Source organism: Phodopus roborovskii, unplaced genomic scaffold (assembly GCF_943737965.1).
Source record: "Phodopus roborovskii unplaced genomic scaffold, PHOROB, whole genome shotgun sequence".
NCBI lineage: Eukaryota > Metazoa > Chordata > Mammalia > Rodentia > Cricetidae > Phodopus > Phodopus roborovskii.
Window position 1 is genome coordinate 26,576,941 of NW_026126416.1, and position 23,513 is coordinate 26,600,453.

The 23,513-nt window shown below is 40.2% G+C and overlaps 2 protein-coding genes across 2 annotated transcripts in view; one reads left to right on the forward strand and one right to left on the reverse strand.

The window, feature by feature from the left end:
* The window catches only part of Ap4e1 (adaptor related protein complex 4 subunit epsilon 1), a 66,921-nt gene that overhangs the window by 36,218 nt on the left and 7,190 nt on the right, over nucleotides 1-23,513 (reverse strand). The window contains exons 4-7 of the mRNA XM_051183463.1: nucleotides 18,048-18,121; nucleotides 8,588-8,709; nucleotides 4,447-4,606; nucleotides 3,019-3,185 (exon numbers count right to left, since the gene is read on the reverse strand). Of these exons, the coding sequence (XP_051039420.1) occupies nucleotides 3,019-3,185; nucleotides 4,447-4,606; nucleotides 8,588-8,709; nucleotides 18,048-18,121 (523 nt within the window). The remainder of the gene's footprint in view (nucleotides 1-3,018; nucleotides 3,186-4,446; nucleotides 4,607-8,587; nucleotides 8,710-18,047; nucleotides 18,122-23,513) is intronic.
* On the forward strand, nucleotides 14,591-16,355 carry LOC127221499 (annexin A7-like). The gene is given in 2 exon segments (XM_051183462.1): nucleotides 14,591-14,959; nucleotides 14,961-16,355. Coding segments are annotated over 2 exon segments (1,386 nt in total). The 5' UTR covers nucleotides 14,591-14,642; the 3' UTR covers nucleotides 16,030-16,355.

Here is a 23,513-nt window from a genome sequence, read left to right on the forward strand (position 1 = left end):
TCTTATCCTGTGATAGTTTGAATGAGAACAGCCACCAAGGGCTCATATACTTGAATATTTGGTTCCCAGTTGGTACAAATGCTTGGAAGGGTTATAAGGCATGGCCTTTTTGGAGAAGGTGTCTCTAGGGTGGACTTTGATTTTCAAAAGCCCATGCTGTTCCCAGTTGCTTGTGGATTAGATGTGAAGTCTCAGCTCCTTACCCAGTGCCATGACTGCCTTGCCTGCTGCCATGATCCCTGCTATGACGGGGACTCTACTACCCTGTGGAACTGAGCCCCAAATTAAATTCTTCCATTTACAAACTGCCTTGGTCATGGTGTTTTGTCATGGCCATAAAAAAGTAAGTAAGACAGAAAGCGGTACCAGGGAATGAGCTATTGCTGTGACAGGCCGGGTCATGCTGGTCATTTTTTGTTTGTTTGTTTTGTTTTTAGAAATGTGGAAGACTGTGGGACTTTGGACTAGGAAAGCTGCTGAATGCACTAAGTGGGGCTTAATGGACCATCCTACTTAGGAACTTGGAAGACAGCGATGCTGAGAGCAATGTGGACTGTGGATGCCCAGCTGAAGAGGTTTCAGATGAAAACAATATTAGCAACTGTGACATTCTGGCAAACAATGTTGCTGGTTTCTGCCCTTGTCTTAAGAATCTACCTAAGGATAATTGAGGAGGTTTGGACTACTTTGTCGGTTGAGGAGATTTCAAGATAGCCTAGTATTGACTGTATCATAGGGTTATTAGCCATCACTCTTATGAAGATCTATAATGAAAAGGAGCAAACTAGTAAGGAGCACTCTTCCATGTGTCTGTCATTAGCCTCTGCCTCCTGGTTCCTGCCCTAACTACTTTTGATGATGAACTGTTATACAGAAGTGTGAGTAAAATAAACTCTTTTCTCCCCAAGTTACTTTTGGTCATGGTATTTCATCCCAGCAATAGAAACCCTAATTATGACATACAATTCTTGGAACTTAAAAAAAGTCTGTTATTTCAAAAAGCATGACAAAAATTGTACATACACACACGTGTGTACACACACACACATTCTTATCTCTAAGTGGAGCAAGAGTTGGCAAAGGACAGTCAGAAAGCTGTTTTTGGTTTGTTTAGTTTTATTTTCAATAAAGTTTTATTTTCAATATCAAAAAACTAGCATTTGGGACTAGAGACATGGCTCAGTGCTCTTCTAGAGGACCCAGGTTCAACTCCCCACACCCACATGGTTGCTCACAACTACCTGCACCTCCAGTTCTAGGGGAATCTGACACCCTTTTCTGGCTTCCATGGCACCAGGCACACATGGAGTACATGGACATGCATGCAGGTAAAACATCCATATAAATAAAAAAATTTAAAATAAAGAGAAACTACCATGTAATTAAAGCCTTAAAGAGACATCAAAATTAGTGCAAGAATAGACATGATAAGTAAGATGTGAAAATTCTCAAACCATATAGCATCTACTCCACCTATTCCACTCCCAAACTGTGGTCCTTCCTAAAAAGTGTCCACTGACCGACCTCTCTATAACAGAATTTGGTGGCATCAGAAATGAGTGAGAGTAGATTTTTCTCTAATTCTTAATATCTGTGATTAAAAACCGAATCCTCTTTGTTGCCGACATTAGCTTTATTCTAAATTCCTAGTATGGAAAAAGGTAAAGACATACAAACATACAAAAGAGTAGGCAAACCCAGTTCTTATTACCTCACTTCCACAGCTGAGTCACAGCCAACTTTATCTACTTCCTGCCCGTAAGTAAAGATTATTTTTGAAGTAAATTCCACAACAATGCCTCAGGCATAAATGTTTCAAAACCAAGTGCAATTATACAAGATGAGGATGGTTTAGATAGATAAACAGATGGATAGACAGATATGTTCCTTTGTAACATACACACATATATGTATGTATAATCACAAACTTAATATTTTATGTCCAATTTGTATTCAAATTATCAGTTACATCATAGTTTCCTTGAAAATCAGGACCCAAATAAGACCTAGCCCCCCTTTTTTTACATTTATTTATTTGTTTTGTGTGTATATATTCATGCATGTGTGTTTGTGTATGGACACAGACTGTGGCACCCATGTAAACATAAAAGAGTTGGCTCTGTACTACCATCACGTCTTGGTGGAAAGCACCTTTACCTTCTCAGCTATCATGCCAGCCCAGGACTCATACATTTTAATTGGATGACTCTTCTGAATTCCTTTAACCTGTATATTCTCACTTTCCAAGTTTCTTCTCCATCTAATTGTTGATGAAAATCACACCTATTCTTCACAGCCTGCATGTTGTAGTTTGCATCATAAATAAATCCCTTTGTTTCCTATAAAATGGTAACTAACTCTAAAAAAGACTGTCTGAATTTAAATTTCAGCACAGGTTCTTCTAAGAGGCAATCTCTATCTTTGATTTGTTATTTGCTAAAACAGATAGTCAATATCATACTTTGTTTTTCTTTTTGTGACTTTTATGTTTTTATTAGCATCTATTAATAAAAATGAGCTTTATTATAACATTTTCATGATATACATAATGTACTTGGTCATAATCACTCCTCTTTATGACTGCAAATGATGAGTAGCTTTTATATGTTGAAAATAAACCCAAAAGAACAAGATCTAACAAAATGTACAGTGCATCTGAATTCAGGCTTTAGTGTTTATAAAACATTTTCCTGGGACACGGTGGCCCTCACTAAATGATGTTCTCTCTATAGTTGTTTTCCATCTATAACAACAGAGTGCAGTACTTGCAGCAGACAGCACACGACCCACATAGGGTGAAATATTTATCTTGTTCATCCTCTAGCTCAATGATTATGCAAGTACGTTTCAAAAGGGGAAATACGGATAATCTAGGAATGCCCCAGTAACCTGAAAGTCTGTGGTCTTACACTGGTTTATCCACTACCAGTAAGCCAGGAAGTGCTAGAAGGTTTGGGTTTTCATGAAAGTGCTCAGGTTATGATATGGTGTGGTCATATGTGACCTGGGAGTGCTTACCTTTGATCGTCCTTTCCCAGCAGTCCCAGTATTCTCAAAAGCTGAATCTGTAACCACGGTGCTGGTACACTGTGGTAACTGAACTCAACTGGGAGCTTTCCTCCTACCACTTGCTTTAAAATTGTTACAAAACTCTCAGTCAGATCTTTATAGCCAGATGAATTTTCCTACATTTAAAAAAAAAAAAAATCTGTTAACAATAATGTCTTTCCTTACCTTTTTTTTTTTTTTTTTTTTCTTTTTTGGGACTCATACAACCCAGGGCTGACCTCTTCAAATGTGCTATGCAGCAAGGTTATAATTACATACATAAGTACTAAATTTACATCATTTCCACTACTCCATATCCTACCAACTTCTCCCATGTCACTCCCCAACTCTCTCTCAAATCATGGCCTCTTTTTAATTATTTCTCTCTCTCATACACACACACACCCTGCTGGGCCTATTTAGTGTTGCTTATATGTATATGTGTTTAAGATGACCACTGGTATTGAATAGTTTATCAGGGGGCTCATCCCTGAAGACCAATTCTCTCTCTCTCCGTAGCTCTTCATCTAGGGGTCGACCTTATAAGATTTCTCCAATCCACAGTGGGATGTCACCTGGTATATCATTCAGACTTTGTTTAGATGACCATACTGTTGAGATTCCTCCCTGTCATATTACAGAAGACACTCACAGCAGATGCCCTGGTCCTCTGGCTCTTACAATGTTTCCATCCCTTTTCAGGATGTTTTCTGACCCTGAGGTATAGGAGCTGTGTTGTAGATGTGTCTGCGATGGTTGGACACCTCACATTAAGTTGTCCTCTAAAGTTTGACCAGTTGTGGATTTGAACTCATCTTTCTTGCATACAACTCATATTAAACAACTTACAAAAGTTACATTTAGAAGTAAGTATCAGCATAAAATATATTTGTATGTGAGAGTATTGTAGAAATGTGTGCAGTACATGCACATGTGTATACATGAGTGTGTGCCTATGCACATGCAGAGTCCAGAGGATGGTTCTGGCTATCCTGCTCTATCACCCTCTGCCTTATTCCCTTGAGACAGGGTTTCTCCCTGCACATAAAACAAGACTGTCAGTCAGAAAGCCCTAGAACCCTTTTGTCTTTGCCTCCCTCAGCATTAAGGCTCTAGGCACACATGGATTACAGCACCAGGGTTACAGGCGCACATGGATTACAGCACCAGGGTCACAGGCTTACATGGAGGACCGTGCCCAACTTTTACATGTGTGCTAGGATCTGGATCTCAGCCCTTCCTGCTTGTGCACAAGCTCTTCCCAACTCAGCCATGTCTGTAGCCTGATAATGGCATAAAGTATTAATCATTTTATTGAAATATCTGCATTCTCTTTAATTCCATAGTGATATTGTTACCATAGTAACTACTGAGCACATGCTGAAATTGACAACTCACCTTAATCATCCTAAGGTATATATGCAAAGAGGCAGCCATGACCCCAACATCTCTGTCACAAAGTGCTTTCCGAAATTTAGTATGGATATGTTGTACTTGATTAGGAGCAATGAGGTAAAATTTGTATAATGCCAGAACTGCTTTTCTTCGTATAATCTCCCTAAGGATAAAAAATGAAATATAAACAAGGCAATCTGGGCCACCAAGTACCTATTACTAATTATTCTAATGCAGCAAAGTATGAAAAAAATAAAAATCTTGCTTCTTGATAAGAAGTTAAGATTTCAAGAGACTCCCCTTCTGTGAGGAGGGAAGACTGTGTGTGGATAGACACATGTTTGTGTGTGACATGTGTGCATGTAGAGACCAGGTTGACAGCAGTATCTTCCTCTATCACTCTTTTCCTTCCCTTTTGAGACAGGATCACATATGTAATCTGGAGCTTGCTGATTCAGTTTCACTGCCTGGCTCGCCACAAAGCCTAGGCCTCCCCATCGCTGCCCCTCCCTGTCTCTGCCCCGCCAGCACTGTATTTCAGGTGCAAGCCAACAGACCTGGCTTTCATGGAGCTGCCAGGGACCCAAACTCAGGGCTTCATGACTACACCCGAGCCCTCTCTTCAGTCCTTTTGAGTTACTGTTTTATGAAACAGGGTCTCACTTATAGCCCAGGCTGGTCTCCAACTCATGACTTTCCTGCCTCCACCCCCAAAATGTGGCAAATAATCACTATGCCCAAAAGAAACTTAAACTGCCTATCAGTTATAAACACTCCCTAGTTACAAAACTTTCAGGAACATGCACAGATTACTTTTGTAATCAATTACAACAAGAGAATTTTTGAAATTCCTCAATTCTCTTTTTGTCTCTTTATTAAATAAGGATTTTTTTTTTTTTAAATAATAGGCAAGTAAAGTATACTCCAAATATTTCGGGGATAGGGAAGCACAAGGGGCATGTGGTAACAAAAATGCTACTCCGCTTCTTCCTGGGACCTGTTCTTTAAGCCTTGTGACAAGACACTGAAGTGTAATCTGTAGCAGATTATGTCTAGCAAACATGTAGCAAAAAATGTAACATTTTTTCAGTTTTGAATGAAAAACTACTTCCTAGTTTTTTGCTTCTTTGGTTGGTTTTGATTTTGTGTTTTACTGTTGTGTTTCAGTGCTGGAGACTGACCTCAGAGAATCATACTTATCAGACAAGCAAAGATTCATGTTCAAATCCCAGCACCCAAGATGAATGGCTACAACCACCTGTAACTTCAGCTCCAGGGGCATCTGATGCCTCCGGTCTCTGTGCACACCTGTACTCACATACGTATAGCCACATAAGACACACATAAATACGTATAATTTTAAGTTAGAGAAAAGGGATACACATATTTTGAGAGCTTAACAATATGTTCATTTAGGAAAACAACTGCAGTACATTTCCCCATACAGCCCATGGCCTCCTGAGACAGGAGCTCCCTAGTACAGCAAACCCTTCTCAAGGCTTATAGAGACCTACAGCTTTGTAAGCTAACTGAAATATATAGTTTAAAAGAAAGAGTTTGAACTGAGATGTCCTATAGCAGTAGACAACACTTTTCCCAGAAAACATGGGTTATTAGATGAGTTATTGGTCAGGAAGGTCCCAAAGGCCCCCTAAACAACACAGGCCATTGCCATTGCTCTTGGTTGCCCACCATAACTACATGGTAAAACCTTGCTGATGAAGACCCCAACATTTTGGTTACAGGAATTTGTTTGTGTTGCTGTGTCCAGCCTTTTGCCTGCGTGCTGGGGGTGGGGTGGGGGCTGAACTCAGGTTCTCATGCTTGTACATCATGTACTTTACCAACCAAGCTACTGCCTTAGCTCCCAATCCTACACGTGCTTGATAAAAAAAAACATTTATATACAGGATTGTTAGCGATTTGGGTTTGTTTGTTTTTTTTCTCTTTTATACATCATTTGTTTCATCTGTTTTAAGAAGTATATTTAACATTCTAAAATAACGTTGTGTTGCTGTGTGTACAAATGGTAAACTCTTACTCAAGCTGGAAATGATCTGGCTTTCTCCTTGATGATTAACTTTCATAGTTGCTTTTGATGTCCACTTGCCAGAAGTCAGAATTACCTGAGTATGGAGCCTCATCTGAAGAAGTGACCTGATTGCCTGGACTTCTGTGGGAAGGCACACTCCAATTCTGACCTGTTAGCAGCCCAGATTAAAAGGGCACAGCAAAAGGAAAATCATCTCATCCCATCTTTTGCTGCAGAGTTGATCTGCCTGTTGTTATTGCTGCTGTTGCTGCTTCCCTTGCTGACTGCAGAACCAGCATTTCCAAACTTTCTACATGAACTAAGGACCAGGGGTTCCCCAGGAACCTTCTAGGCTTCCAGCATCAGAGCAGGACTGCTGAGGCACCTGGCCTTTTGAAGTGAGAGACTATGGGTCATGTTTTCCTTATTGTGTGCCAATTCCGCTCACTCTATGAGACACAGCCACCGTGGGACTATCCTGACCCAGTCTCAAGGACTGAGGAATTACCAGATTCTCATTCTCCAGGTGTCTGCCACTGTTACTATTTTAAAGGTGACTTCTTAAATTCTTTAATAATAATTTTACAGTATACAATGTAGATATATATACACACACATATGGTTGGAGAAATGCCTCAGTGGTTAAGAGCATGTGTTTTGTTTTGTTTTTTTCTCTGTGTAACAGGTCTGGCTGTCCTAGAACTTACTTTGTAGATCAGTCTGGCCTTGAACTCATAGAGATCCACGTGCTTCTGCCTCCCAAGTGCTGGGATCAAAGGTGTGGTGCCAATACACCTAGCATATGTGCTCTTAACCTCTTCCTAAGGACCCAAGTTTAATTCCTAGCACCCATGTCAGGCAGCTCACAACTGCCTGTGATTCCAGCTCCAGTGGATCTAACGCATTTGGCCTCTGTTGGCACCTGCACTCACATGCACATACCCATACACAGATACATACGTACAAACACACACAATTAAAAGAATAAAGTCTTTAAATATGTGCATGAATGTGTGTGTGTGTGTGTGTGTGTGTGTGTGTGTGTGTGTGTGTATACATATACCATTGGGTCTATTCTTTTAGAGAACTCTTGACAAATACAATAGTACTGGAAAGTGTCATGCATGCCACTGGGGGAGAAAAGTCACCAGTGGTCTTCCATAGCGGTAGACCCTATGCAACAACACTGACTTGGCAAGCAAGATGTGCCAGTGCAATAGAGGCATGACTGTTAAGAGGTGACCAACCACTCTCTAATTGGATATGAGGTCTGCCCATAGGAGGGAATTTATGCCTGGTACTGTAAACCTGATCAAAAGCCTATGTTTGGGGGACATAGGCCCTATCAGAGAACCTACGACTATTATTTTCCTAAATGGACACATTGTCAAGCTGTCTTCTAAATATTATGTTTATACCCAGAAATTAGTGTTTTTATCAACCTTAGTAGCACAACTTCTTTTTGCAGTGAGGCAGTGTTAATACAGAGACTTGCAACAGGTCAAAGTACTGAGAAACGGCTCAGCCCTAAACATCTCTACTACCAACAACATGCTCCCACGGCTCAGGGAACATCTTAGAAAAGGGGAAGGAAAGACTGTAAGAGCTGGAGGATGCAGAGGAGTACCAAGAAAGATTGTGTTCTGGACATGACATGGTCACTGCCCTCATGAACTCACTGTAGCTCTAGTTACCTACATAAAACCTGCACAAAACGAAGTCAGTTAACATTCTAGCATGAATGGTAGAGAGGCTCAAAAGGTTCCAGCTTTGGCTGAAAAACTACTGTCAGCTGGCGGCTTGGGGGAATGGGAGTCATTTTTCTTTGGGACACAGCTCATGTTCTAGTGGATGGCTCAACACCCTCGCACATATGGGTAGCACTATTTGGACTTAGTAGGTTGTTGTTGTTGATTGTTTTACTAGAAAGAAGGGGAAAAAAGACATGAAGGTGAAAGACATGTGTTGGGAAGGGTCTAGGAAGTAAGAGGTGGAAATGATCGAGAAACATTGTATAGATATATGGGACTGTGAAAGAATGAAATATACATTTAAATAAAATTTGTTTTGAAACATATAGTGTAGATATTTATGTCAAAATTATTTACTTACTTAGAATGTTGAAGTTTATCTTCTATTAATGGAAGAACAGCTGGGATCATTTCTCGAGGGAAAATCTGGCTGACAACAGTAAGTGCCATACACACTTCTACCAGATTAGTGCTCTGCAGGTCCTGCCATTAGGTAAGAAAGGAGATAGTCTGCACAAATTTAATACCATAATAATCCTGCTTACTTAGTAATTTCCCCTAACTTCATAATCAACTTTATAGCCCTCAAACTTGTCCAAACAAATAAAACAACTTTACATACTTTTCTAGTTACTATAAATGGAGCTTTACAACTTATACAATAAAAAGTACACGTTCATTCATTCACACTTATATACACACACATGGTCTATAAAATGACCTAATACAACTTTTAAATATATTTTTAAAAGTTTGAAAGGAAGGCTGGTAAGGTGGCTCAGTATGTTTAAAAAATGTTGCAGGGTGGTGATACACACCTTTAATCCCAATTCTTGGGAGGCAGAGGGAGGTGGATCTCTGAGTTTGAGGCCAGCCTGGTCTACAGAGTGAGTTCCAGAATAGGCTCCAAAGCTGTAGAGAAACCCTGTCTACAAAAACAAAACAAATGTCTACTGAGCAAGCCTGACAATCTAAAATTGATCTCCAGTGCCCCCCCCCACCCAAAAGCCAGACATGTAGTAAGCATCTATAATATCAGTGCTGTGGTAAGATGGGATGCTGAAATGGGAAAATGCCCAGAGAAGCTCACAGGCCAGCTAGCCTGGAGTTCGCAGCATGACAGAAATGAGAGACCATCCTCAGCAATGTAGGAGAGAACCAACTCTCAAAAAGGTTGTCATATGAATGTCACAGCATGTGAATATCTACACACACACACTAATAAATAATTTTCTCAAGTTTGAAAGGAGCTGGGGAGATGGTTTTGATGGTAAAGTGTTTGCTGTGCAAGCATGAGGGCCTCAGTCTAATCCCAACACCCATGTAAAAGCAACACATGGTGACATATTTGTCTGCTGTCCCAGCACTGGGAAGAAGGAGACAGGAGAATCCCTGAAGTTCATTGGTTAGCCAGTCTAGCCAAATGAGTGCACTCTATATTCAGTGAAAGACCTTATCTCAGAAAACAAGGAAGGTGACAAAGAAGATGGCTCAGTGGGTAAAATATTTGCCACCATGCCTGAGGACTGGAGTTCAATCCCCAGGAGATACACATAATAAATGAATACAATTTTAAAAATTATATGAAAGGTGATACAAAATGCAGACTGTGTTATCTTGCATGGCTTTTACATGGGTGCTGGGATCAGACCTGGGTCCTCATGCTTGCACTTGATGGACCAAACCATCTCCTCAGCTCCTCTTTTAAACTTAAAAAGACTTAATTCATTAGTGTGTATGTGTGTGCATCCTGATGACCTGAGGTCAAGCCCCAGGATATACACACAGTAAACAGACAAAAACAAATTTATTTTTTAACAAACTAGAGAACAATTGAGAATAAAACCTGACATCAACCTATGGTCTCCACATTCATAAACATTCATGTACAATCATACAGACATACACATCTTATATATGTTTATGTATATACACATACAAAAATAAACACACACACACACACACACACAATGTCTTCAAATTCAGAAAAGACCACAAAGCAGACATTCTCACATATCAAAAGTCTGATAAAAGATAAAGAGGAAGGCTTGAGGATTTTAGGAAATGGTGGATGACTGACATGTTCTTTAGATTCTCGAGAGAATCACCAGGGACAGCATTCAGAAGTGGGCAATGGCTCCAAGCTCTAGTTTAACTACAAAATAAAAGATCCTGATCACAACCCATCTGCGGAGGAACTTAGACACAGGTTTCAAGTGTTGATCTAGTCACTGGAAGAGAGCCCAGAAGTATGGTTAGCTATCAACCTTTTTGATTTTCTTTCCTCCTTTTTTACAACTGTGTATATGATGTGTGAAGAGGGAAGTACATGTGTATCAGTGTGTGTTGAGGCTAGAGGACAATTTGTGGAGTCAGTTCTTCCTGCCCTATGTGAGCTAAGGAATAGAACTCAGGTCATCAGGCTTGCAAGGCAAGCACTTCACCCACTTAGCCATCTCATGGAGGTCCAAATGGACTCTTGAAGTACTACCCATAGGAGTGACAGGCATGTGGGAGCCCAAGGAGGAACATGGAAAGAGCTAAAACCGGAACCAGCAAGCAGGCAGGCAGGCAGGATTGCGTTCAGACTCTACATGCCAACCGCTCTCATCCTTTACATTTATTCCACCTTGATTTAATACCCAATGTCATTTAGGCAGGCCAGTTCACCTTCATCTACTCTCTTTCATTCCTTTTTTTTTTTTTTTTCTTTCTCTATTCTTTCCTATTTCATTTCCTCTTCATTGGCTTTCTTGAAGAACATGGGCTGACACAGTTTGCACCATCTTTGTCTCAGACTCCTCAAAGCTAGAGTGTTTTAAGTTATAACTGCCCTTTTTAAACCTTTCTCTTTTCATTCAACATTAGGTCAACACTGCCTCCTCCCCATTCTGACCTTGTTACTACTGCTTCCCACTTCCACTTACCTTCCCTCCTTGGTTTTTTTCTATCACCCCAATATTAACTTTTTCTATCACCTCAAAACATCAGCAATCTTAATGTTTTTCTTTTCCATTCATTGCCATAGTAACTACTATGGTAGTAAACATAGCACTCTATACGGTTTTCGATTACTGCATACTACCCAGTGACAGTGACTGTTTCTGCAAATGGAATTCTTCTCTAAGGTGAATGCTGAGAATTGACTCTAGTACAGGCGAGAAATGGTACTTTGGCCTACTATGTAGCCTAGTCTCTTTTGAAGACTGCAAGCACTTCCATTCAACTAGGGCAAATTAACAGAAACCTAGCCACTAACCTCATGCTGCAAAAGTCCAGAACCACGAGGAACCAAAGTAACAGAACTCCTCCAAAATATGCTAAGTCCACATTAGTGACCTCAAAACAGAGCGAATCAGATGAAATCCTAAGCAATGAATTCAAGACAAAGATTCCACTGTCAACACCTCAAAGAGGGCAAATGTAAACGAAGAATGCATCTCAAGAGAATATAGAGTTTAGCCAATTGTGGTGGCGCATGCTGGTAGGATCTGCTGAAGGAGGCAGAGGCAGGAGGATCATGAGAATGGAAAGAGTTGAATTCGATAAAGATGTCAATATAGGCTATGAAAGTGGAATTAAAAAAAAAAACTACTAAACTGAAATACTGTAAATGAAAAACATAATTAAATCAAGCAAAAAGTTCTATGGAAAGCTTAATTGACAGAATGGATAAAGGGGAGAACAGAATACCAGGATCTAAAGAATGACAGGGTAGAGGAATTGGAACAGTCAGATCATAACAAATATAAAATGATAAGTAAAAACAGAACATCCAGTATCTGTTGGACACAATGAAAAGGTAAAAATCTATAAATCATGGGCATTAAACGAAAGGCACAGAAACATATTCAATATAATTATAGCAGAAAATTTCCCAAACCTGAGAAAGATTGCCCGTGCAAATACAGGAGGCATTTAGGGTACCAAACCTCCTGATTTCATATTACACCTCAAACAACAAAAATGCAGAAGACATATTAAGTGCTGTAAGAAACACTGTGGTGTCTGGATGACAATGACCCCCCTAAACTCACATATTTGAATGCTTGGTCCCCAACTGGTGAAACCGTTGGGGAAGGATTAGAAGGCATGGCCTTGTTGGAAGAAGTGTGTTACTGGGGGTGGGCTCTGAGTTAAGAGCCCATAGCCTTTGCAGTGCACTCTCTTCTGGTGGTTGTGGGTCAGTATGTGAGCTCTCAGTTGTCCCTGCTGCCTTGCGTTTGCTCTGCCTCATGAACTGTAACCCTCTGAAACTGTAAACCCAGTTAAGTGCTTTCTTTATAAGGTGCCTTGGTCATGGAGTTTTATCACAGCAAGAGAAAGGCAACTGAGTCAAACACCAAGTCAGGTAAGGGCATGATCATCAAGACAACAGATTTTCAGCGAAACTTTTAAAGTCAGCAGGACTTGGAATCGTATTTCAAGCTCTGAAAGACAAATAAGTGCCAGACAACCAAGTGCCGCAAGGCTGTCTGTAAACTGAAGAAGAAAAAAAAAAACTTTCCTGCAACAAAAACAGGGTAATAGTGACTACAGAGACTCATAGCTGGTAAACACTGTGAGAATGAATGATGGTAAAACACCCAGCCATAAATGGAACATCTACATCACCCCTCCAGGGCTCAGGGAACATCATGAGGAAGGGGCAGAAAGAGTGTAAGAGCCAGGGAGAATGTGGGAAGGAGGATGGAATGCTAACTTCCAGCCATGACATGGATATGTATGTACTCTTGAGCTTATAGCCTGTATAGAGTCTGCACAAGACTGGGCCACCAACACCCTGTCCTGGAAGAGAAAAGAGCTCCTGGGCTCCAGTCCTCCTGAGGATGTATACACAGCTGTCTGATGGAGGCAGGGTAGATATTTTCTTCTGCAGTATAGCCAGCCACCAGTAAGGTGCCCATGCACCTGTTAATAAGTCTTGACCTACTCTCCTGTAAATAACACTAGTGAAACTCATTAGGTCACGCAAGGAAAAGACATGAACATAGTAGGGGGGACAGCTGGGAGACCATGAGGACTAGAGGGGACCACAGAGTGAGCATGACCAAACTGCATTGTCTACAGGTATAAAGATGCCATAATGAAACCCACTATTACCTACAAATAATACGCATCAATAAAAATCTTTTGGAAAAGGCTGAAGAAATTAAAAAGAACACTAAGTCAATTCTTTTTTCAGGGGGTTGCATGAGATTTATTTTTTTAATTATTATTTAATATTTTTTCTCATTTTACATATTAATCCTAGTTCCCGCTCCCTCCCTTCCTCCCATATCCCCCCACACTCCTCCACTCCCCAGAGAAGGTAAGGCCCTCCATGAGAGATCACCAAAATCCATCAAGTCATTTGTGGGAGGGCCCACTCAGTCAAGTCTACAGAAGATACTTGAAGAAATCTTTCAGACTGAAAAGAAAGATGAACATACTCGTGAAGCCCAGGAAAAATAAACCACACAAAAACATTAGTTAAGTAAAGGAGAATCAAGAAAACACCCAACACTACAAAACCAACAAAATGGCAGAAATTAATAGACATCTTACAACAATAACTATGCATACTAACTGCATTTACTCATTTCACCAATTAAAAGACACAGAATGCCATACTGCATTAAAAAAAACAAACAACAACAACAACCCCCAGTATGCATCTGTTTGTTGCCTGGACACATGCACCTCACAGTCAAAGACAGACAGCCTTAGGATGAAAGGATGGAAAAGAGTATCCAAGGACATGAAATTAGGAAACCAGCAGGTGTTAAAGTCCTACTAACTGGCAAAACAGACCTTAAGCTAAAATTAGTCAGAAGAGTTGAAGAAAGGAACAACCTTGCTCCGCATGTAAAGTATATGCTTCATAAGCTTGATTACCTTAGTTCAACCCCTGAACCCCACAGTGAAAAGAACCAACTCCTCAAAGTGTTGCCTGCTGACTTTCATATGGTACATGCACTTTGTGGCAGATGCACACATACAAGTAGTAGTAGTAATAATAGTAATAATAGATGAAATTGAAATTTTTTTAAAAAATCAGAGAAAATGCAAAAATAATATAAAGATATATCTTAGGGTCTTGGCTAAACAAGAACAGCCAAATCTAAAAGCGATAGGTAGGAAAAAATTAGGTAAGGACAGAAATTAATGAAAAAAAAAAAAAAATCCCCAAAGAGTCAATGGAACATCTGGTTCTTTGAAAGGGTAAATAAGAACAACACTTACGCAAAACAACCAAAGAGAAAGTGGACCCAAATTAATAAAATTAGAGATGAAAAGAGAGACATTTTGATAGACACCAACAAAATACAAAAGAAAAATCATTAGAATATGTTTTAAAATTTTATATTATACTAGCCCCTGGCTCCATATTGCGCTAAAGCAGGCCAGACGGTGATGCTGCTCCCTCGTTCAGAATGTCATACCCAGGCTATCCCCCTACAGGCTACCCACCTTTCCCTGGATATCCTCCTGCAGGCCAGGAGTTATCTTTTCCCCCTCCAGGTCAGTATCCATATCCCAGTGGCTTTCCACCAATGGGAGGAGGTGCTTACCCACCAGCACCAAGTGGCAGCTACCCAGGAGCTGGAGGTTACCCTACACCTGGAGGTTATCCAGCCCCTGGGGGCTATCCTGTTACCCCACATCCAGGGGGTGCTCCAGCCTATCCAGGAGGACAAGGCTTTGGAGCCCCACCTGGTGGAGCAGGCTTTTCTGGCTATCCACAGCCACCTGCAGTCTTATGGTGGTGGACCAGCCCAGGTTCCAGTACCAGGTGGCTTTTCTGGAGGGAAGATGCCTTCTCAGTACTCTGGAAGACAAGCTCCTTACCCTAGCCAGCCTGCTGCGATGACTCAGGGCACCCAAGGAACAATCCGACCAGCCTCCAACTTTGATGCTATGAGAGATGCAGAAATTCTCCGCAAAGCAATGAAGGGGTTTGGGACTGATGAGCAAGCAATTGTGGACGTTGTGTCTAGTTGTTCCAATGACCAGAGGCAACAAATTAAAGCAGCCTTTAAGACCATGTATGGCAAGGATTTAATTAAAGATCTCAAGTCAGAATTGAGTGGAAATATGGAAGAACTGATCCCTGCCCTGTTCATGCCTCCTACATACTATGATGCCTGGAGTTTACGGAAAGCAATACAGGGAGCAGGAACTCAAGAATGTGTATTGATAGAGATTTTATGCACAAGAACAAATCAAGAAATTCGAGACATTGTTAGATGTTATCAATCAGAATTTGGACGAGACCTTGAAAAGGACAAGTCAGATACCTCAGGACATTTTGAACGTCTCCTTGTGTCCATGTGCCAGGGAAACCGTGATGAGAACCAGAGTGTAAACCACCAGATGGCTCAGGACGATGCCCAGCGCCTCTATCAGGCTGGTGAGGGGAAGCTAGGGACAGATGAGTCCTGCTTCAACATGATCCTTGCCACCAGAAGTTTCCCTCAGCTGAAAGCCACTATGGAGGCTTATTCCAGGATGGCTAATCGAGATCTGTTAAGCAGTGTAAGCCGAGAGTTCTCTGGATATATTGAAAGTGGTTTGAAGACCATCTTGCAGTGCACCCTAAACCGCCCCACCTTCTTTGCTGAGAGACTCTACTATTCCATGAAGGGCGCTGGCACAGATGACTCCACCCTGGTCAGGATTGTGGTCACTCGAAGTGAGATTGACCTTGTTCAGATAAAGCAGATGTTCACTCAGATGTATCAGAAGACCCTGAGCACAGTGACTGCTGGTGACACGAGTGGGGACTACAGAAAGCTGCTTCTGGCCATTGTTGGCCAGTGAGAGTGGTCTTTGTTTTGTTTGTTTCTGTAATGAATGAAGCTCTTCAGAGTTCATCCTTGCAAGCAATGAGACCTGCATGCAGCAATGTCAATACCACCTAACCAGAGTAGCTTTTTACTAAGGACTGTGTCAGGGTAAGGTGCTTGGTTTGCACATGTTACTGCCTTAATTCTAATGTTATTCTTTTTTCTTTCTATACCCAGTCAGTGTAAAATCTGTATCAGTGGTGTACTAATTTTTGCACTATTTGTAAAGCTTCATTCTCACTGCTTTTATTTTAATCAGGATTTCAAATTGAATAAAAATCACAGTAATCTCTAAAAAAATTATATTATACTAAATTGAGAAATATAAAATAAATAAATTTCTAGATTCATACTTACCAAAATTAGATAAAGGTGAAATAATTTAAATATATGTACAACAAGCAATAGAACTGAAGCAGTAATGAATAAAATCTAACTAAAAAAAAAAAATAGAAATCCACACAGTTGGGTGTGCTGACACATGGCTTTAGTCCCAGCACTTGGGAGGCAGAGGCAGGTGGATCTCTGAGTTCAGAAGGAGTCATAGAGAAGAAAAACTCTACCAGACCTTTAACAACTATGTAGGACTAAACTTTCTCAAATTATTTCATAAAAGAGAAAAAGGAATATGCTGCCAAAATCTCTTTATGAACCTAATCAGGACATCAAAAGATATTAAAGACTAATTCCTCTGATGAATATAGATGTCAAAATTCTTAATAAAACACCTGTAAACTGCCAAGCATGGTAGAGAACACTTGAACCCAACACTCAGGAGGAAGAAGCAGGCAGAACTTTGTGACCAGGCCAGTCAGGGAAACATGGTGAGACCATGTCTAAAATAAACACACAAAACCTAATACACCAAATTCAAGAAGAAATCAAAAGATCATGCACCATAATCAAATCAGTTTCATCCCAGAGGTGCAGGATGGTTCAAAATATGCAAATTAATATTTACTACATCATATAAATGGACACAAGGCAGAGATCACAAGATCCTCTAAATAAAAAAAAAAGGATTCTGACAAAATCCAACATCTCTTCATGATAAAAGTCTTAAAGAGACTAGAAATTGAAGGAATATGATAAAGACTATATATGGCAAACTTACAGCCAACATTATACTAAAGGTAGAAAAACTCAAAACAATAAGAAAAGACAGAAACACAAAAGGAAGAAATCCTAGTATCCTTATTTACAGATAGGATCCTACCCATAATTAAACCTAAAGACTCCACCAGAAAACTCAAAGACTGATATGATAAACCCTTTCATGCTCAGCATACTTGTATGAAAATGCCGTAAGTCAGGCAGCATATGCCTATATCCCTACTCCCCTGGGGAGGTACAGGTAGGAGGGTCAGGAGTTCAATGCCATCTTCAGCTACAAAGTAAGTTTGAGGCCAGTCTGAGATACAAGAGATCCTGTTTCAGAAAGAAAGTGGGCAGGGGTTCAGTTTCCATAATGTCATAAACCAGTTGTAACGGTGCACACTGCAATCTCCTTACTTAGGAGGGGTGGATCCAGGAGGATCAGAAGTTCAATGCCAAAAATAAACAGCTAGGCCCTCGGTAGGCAAAGACAAGCAGATCTCTGTGTCTGGTGTCAGCCTGGTCTACATAGTGAGCTCCAAATCAACCATAGCTTTAAAAACAAACAAACATGAAAAAACCCTTCTAGATGCTAAAGAAGTGGCTCAACAGTAGTTCCTGCAGAGGACTGGAGTTTAAGTCCTAGTGCCTATGCTAGGCAGCTCATAACTGCCTATAACTCCTGCTCCAAGGGATCTAGCACCCTCTCCTGACCCCCACAGGTATCTGCCCCTACACCTATAATGTAAAACATAAGCCTTTAAAAGATATCTTTCTAAGGCAATTCCATAAGTAAACCTACACTTTCAAAACGTAAGTAACTATGATTAAAGAGAAATGTCCTATGACAGCAGAAATAAGACTTCATATTAACCAGCATACAATATGATACGGTACCTTTACCACTGTATTCACAAGGAGAAGCAAAAGTTCATGACTTTCATGTAGAAATAAAGAAACAGCCAAATAACCTATTAAAAAATGAAGAAAAAGTTTTCATTACTATGTACTCCCCCAAAATTCCTCCCCTGGTAAGTCAAAGCCATAATCTACTCCAAGTTTTAAGTGTGAAATATATCAGTTACAGGTAATATAAAAACAAAGATAAACTACATAGTTAACAAACCTCTCTAAGAAGATTTCAGGGATCCTTCATCTTGCACATTTACAACTACAGATTCTACAACATAGATACCAATTAAAGCCTATGAACGTCAGAGTTCTAGTAAAAATCTCTGCATGATCAATCAGATATTCTTTATCTTAGAGCCAAACCCACAATTATTCAAAAACCTAGTTAGCATCGAGTCACTGATGATTTATTTACATATCGTATGAGCTATCTAAAACCAGCGTATCTAATATAATCATGTTACTCATATCTTATTTTCTCAATTTGAAGACAGTGTTGAGTAACAGTTGTTGAGAAAAGATGCATTGTCTACCACATAAGATGGATTCACTATCTTAAGCATTCTATTTCAAAAACTATGTTTTTAGGACAGAGGATGAATATACTGACATCATGACAAATGGAACATGGAATCCATTTCTGACCACTTTTCATATTGGCAATGATATTTATTAGTTACTCTGTGTCAATAACTCTACAAGCCTCGCCTCATTTAATTCTCCAAACAACCCTATGATGTAAGTATGAGTACTATGCCAGTATAATAATGAGGTCAAAAGAGGTTAACATCCCAAAGTCCACAGCTATTACATGATGGAACCAGGACTCAAACCCAGTCAGTCCCCATGAACTATTATCTACCTTGGGCCTGATTACCTAGCTCTCATTCTCCTTTTTCTCAAATCTTTTAGCTCTTTAAATAGAGACACTACTGCTAGCTATCCTTCACATTAGCCAGGACCATGCATCTGTGTCCACTGTATGACATGAGAAAACATTTGGCAACTTCTAGCCTCACAACCACAAAGAAGCAGCATAACTCACAGAAATTTTTTCAGTGATGAGGAAAATAGCTATTACTCCCACAAGGGATGAAAAAGCTGACTAGACCAGGGAGCGCCTACAGCAGAAGCTACATCTTCTTGCTGAGGACTCACCTGTTCAGCTAAGGTATCACCCACACCCAAGTCACCAACACCAAAGTCAATAAACTAGTTCAAAGGTAATATTAAAGAAACCTTAATTCTGTTACAACAAACATCCCGTCTTGACAAGGAATTAAAGAAAAAGATGCTCTGTAATTTAACAGATAGATGTAACAAAGAACAATGAAACATGACTACAGAGTATATCTGGTATGACTAGGGATGAGGTACTGGCTAGGGATGCAGCTGAGTTTTGGAGAGGGCTTGCCTAGCACACACAAAGTCCTGGGTTTAATTCCCAGCACTGCATAAAACTGAGCATATTGGGATATGCCTGCAATCCCAGCATTCAGCAGTCTGGACTCCACTAACACTAGGCATGCACATAATGCACACACATACATGTAAACAAAACTCATACACATAAAATAAATAAACTCTTTTTTAAAAGCTACTTAAAGCTTGGAACAAAACATGTAATAAATCAACTTAAAGCCAGGTGTGGAGGTACATGCCTTCAAGCCCAACATTCAGAAGGCAGAGGCAAGAGTATAGATGAGAGTTCAAGGCCAGCCTGGCCTATACAGCAAGTTTCAGGTCAGCCAGGTCTACATAGTGAGACTGTGTCTCAAAACAAACAAAATAGCAAAGTAAGGAGCCAGGCATTGGTGGCTCATACCTTTAGTCCAAGCACTTGGGAGGCAGAGGCAGGTGAATCTCTGTGAGTTCAAGGCCAGCCTGATCTACAGAGCAAGTTCCAGGACAGGTCCCAAAGCAATCCAGAGAAACCCTGCCTCAAAACAAAACACACACACACACACACACACACACACACACACACACACACACCAAGCAAACTAAAAAGAGCAAAGTAAACTAAGTAAGTAAGTAAGGGTTTGTTTGGCCTCACAATCCGAGGGCAAGTCAGTATGATAGAGAAGGATGGTGGTAGGGATTGGAGGTAGCTGATCACATTGTGTCCTTGGGCAAGAAGCAGAAAGCAGTACATGATACAAAAGTAAAATTGGAAATAAAAAAATATATGTTAATTCTAAAAATCAAAATGTAGCAATAGCTATTCAAAGTAATCACACCACCTAGGCTCCTTAGTCTTTTTTTTTTTTAACTTGAAAGAGGAACCTCAACTAAGAAAGTGCCTCCATCAGACTGGCCTGTAAGCAAATCTATGGTGGCATTTTCATCATTAATAGCTGATGTGGAAGGGCCCAGCCCACTGGGACAGTGCCACTTCTGGGCAGGCGGTTCTGAGTGTTGTAAGAAAGCAGGCATAAGCAAGCCACGGTGGAGCAAGCTAGTAAGCAGCATTTCTGCATGTTCTCTGCTTTAGCTTCTGCTGTGAGTTCCTGCTCTGACTTCTCTGAGTGATAGACTATGGCCTGGGAGTAGTAAACTGAAACAAACCCTTTCCTCTCCAAGTTTCTTTTGGTTATGTGATGGTTAATCTTTGTTGTCAGCCTGGCAACATCTGTAATCAACTAAACACTACTAAGTAGTGGGGAACTCCTGTGAAGGATTTTCTTGATTGGAGCATTTGAGGTGAGAAGACCCACCCTAAATCTGGACCTGGTAGTCGCCCACATAAAAGGAAATCAAAGAAGGAAGTTTTGGCTTTTTGCCTGCTTGCCCTCACTGACTGGCAAATTCATTAATCCTGTCACCAAGGCATTATTTTGATAATATTAGAACCTACTTCTTTGGGATCCCAAGACAGACTGAAGACTGGCTGAGGCATCCAGCCTTGTGGACTGAACAACTGCCAGATTCCTGGCCTTTCTATCAGGAGTCTGATATTGTGGACTAGGTGGATCACAGTGAAAGCCACTCCAATCAATCACACATGTAAATATTCATACTATCATTCTCTTCCTTTAAAGAACCCACCTAATACAGTCAGTGATTTAGAAAGCAAGTTAAGACACCACCAATATCCAGCTTTTTCTTTCTTTCTCGTTTCTCTCTTTTGTTTTTTGAGGTTTTTTTTTTGTTTGTTTGTTTGTTTGCTTGCTTTTTGAGACAAGATCTCTATAGACAGCCCTGACATAAGGCTGCCCTCAAAACTCACTTAGATCCACCTGCCTCTGCCCTGAGAGCTAGGATTAAAAACATTTGTCTCTACCACCAGCCCCAGTATTTTTCAATTATCCATTGTTTTCAGGAATTCCTGTCTATGCCAATACAGTGGCCAACCAGGTAACAAAAGAATAGGCTGAAGTCCCATATTTTTGCCAAAGGAAACCAAAACAATAATTGGCTGGACCAAAGCTAAGTCTAACTAAATTCTAGCCTTCAATATTTAAAGACGTTCTAGAGAACTCCACAGACTCAGAGATCAAGGTTTCCACTGATACTGCTGGGCCTGACTATATAAGAATAACACATGGTCCATGGTCATGCAAGTAATTTTAACATTATAACTATTAACGTCTATGTTTGTTTCTATCTCCTCCCCTAACCCTGCAGAGAGCCAACAACTGGAGCAATCAAGCTATCCACCTGTATGTGTGACTATAGTGTGTGGCATATAATGGGCAACCATTCAAATCTGTTTTCTGAGTCCACAATAACATAGCTAACACTAAGAAGGGCGCCATTGCAGGAAGAGCTATGACCTCCATAGAAGTGTTGCAGCATGTGCACACACACACGTGCAATAAAATAGTTTTCAATATTTAAAGACCTATTTGCTTACTTATGCATTTTTTATGTATGAGTGTTATCTGCATGTATACCTGTATACCAGAAAGAGCATCAGATCCTATTATAGATGGTTGTGAGCTGCCATGTGGTTGCTGGGAATTGAACTCAGGACCTATGGAAGAGCAGTCAGTACTTTCAACTGCTGAGCCATCCAGCCAGCCTTTTTTTTTTTTTTTTTTTTTAATTTAAAAAAAAAAAAAGAGGGGTATCACTATTTCCTCAACTAAAAAAAGATAATTTACAAAGAGAAAAAAGAAAAATAACCCAATGTTGAAAAAATGTTAGGAAAGATATAGAAGGAAGAAAGCAAAGAAACATCAGACTTTTGCCTGAATATGGAATCTACCAGCACCATCTCTTAAAACTGAATTCTAGACATTTCAAATACATACATATGGAACATACCTCCCTTTACAAATTAAAAAGATGAAGTTGCTTTTCACTTCTCCTATAATGTTCAACAATAATGTAAAAAAAAAAAAAAAAAGATTTTTCAGACAGGCATGTTGGCATATACCTTTAATCCCAGAACTCTGGAGGCAGAAGCAGGTGGATGTCTGTGAGCTCAAGGCTAGCTGGGGTTACATAGTGAGACCCTGTCTCAAAAAGAGAACAACAACTGAACTTAACAAAACCAAATGAAACAAGAAAAACACTCCAAATGTAACCATTTAGAAGCTAAAAGATCATCATTAGAAAAGTTTTAGACAAAATTAATTAATTAACTTTTTGAGAAAAGGAGCTGGAGAGATGGCTCAGTGGTTAAGAGCACCGGCTGCTCTTCCAGAGGACCCAGGTTGATTTCCTGGCACCCACATAGCTGCTCACACCTATCTACAACTCCAGATCCAGGGCTTCTGACACCCTCAAACAGACTTACAGCAGGCAATATACCAATTTACATTTTTAAAAAGAAGAAAAGTTTTAGACATATGAAAACTCTCAGTGGGGTGGGTGCCTAGAAAGCATAAAATTCTAGCTTCTCATAAGCCAGGAGGGGTGGGACATGAAAGCAGGGAGATCCAAGTTCAAGATTATCCATGGCTATATGATCAATTAGAGGCCAGTCTGCACCACATCAGACTAGCTCCAAAAGGAAAAAATCATAACAACAAAAAGGAACCTCCTGCTGAAGTGAAGTTTCAGTGTACAGACTGACGACTAAGCACAGTGGCTATGGGAAGAGTGGAACGAAATGCTTGCAGAGCCAGCATGAGATACACAGGAAGAGCCTTCTGAAGACGAGGAAAGCCTATTGCAATTAAATCCCAGTGTTACAGAGTGTTACAGCAGCTTTAAAAGAAATCAATTTTAAAGTAAATTACTAATAAGTATTTCTTTAGTAACACAAAAAAGTTCAGGATTATAAAAAGTTTCAATTAGTTTGAAAGCTGAAACATTACTATACAGTAAGAAAAGACACAGATCACCTTAAGGTATCAGATGGGGGGAGTCAAAGAGTGATCTCAGAAGAGTTCCAATTTAACTTGGAAGACGCCAAAGAATGTTCTGCTTTGGGGGGGGGGGGGAAGGCCACGAGTAATCTGGGAACCAGAAGAGGGTTTTGTGTGGAGTGGGACTCAGTAT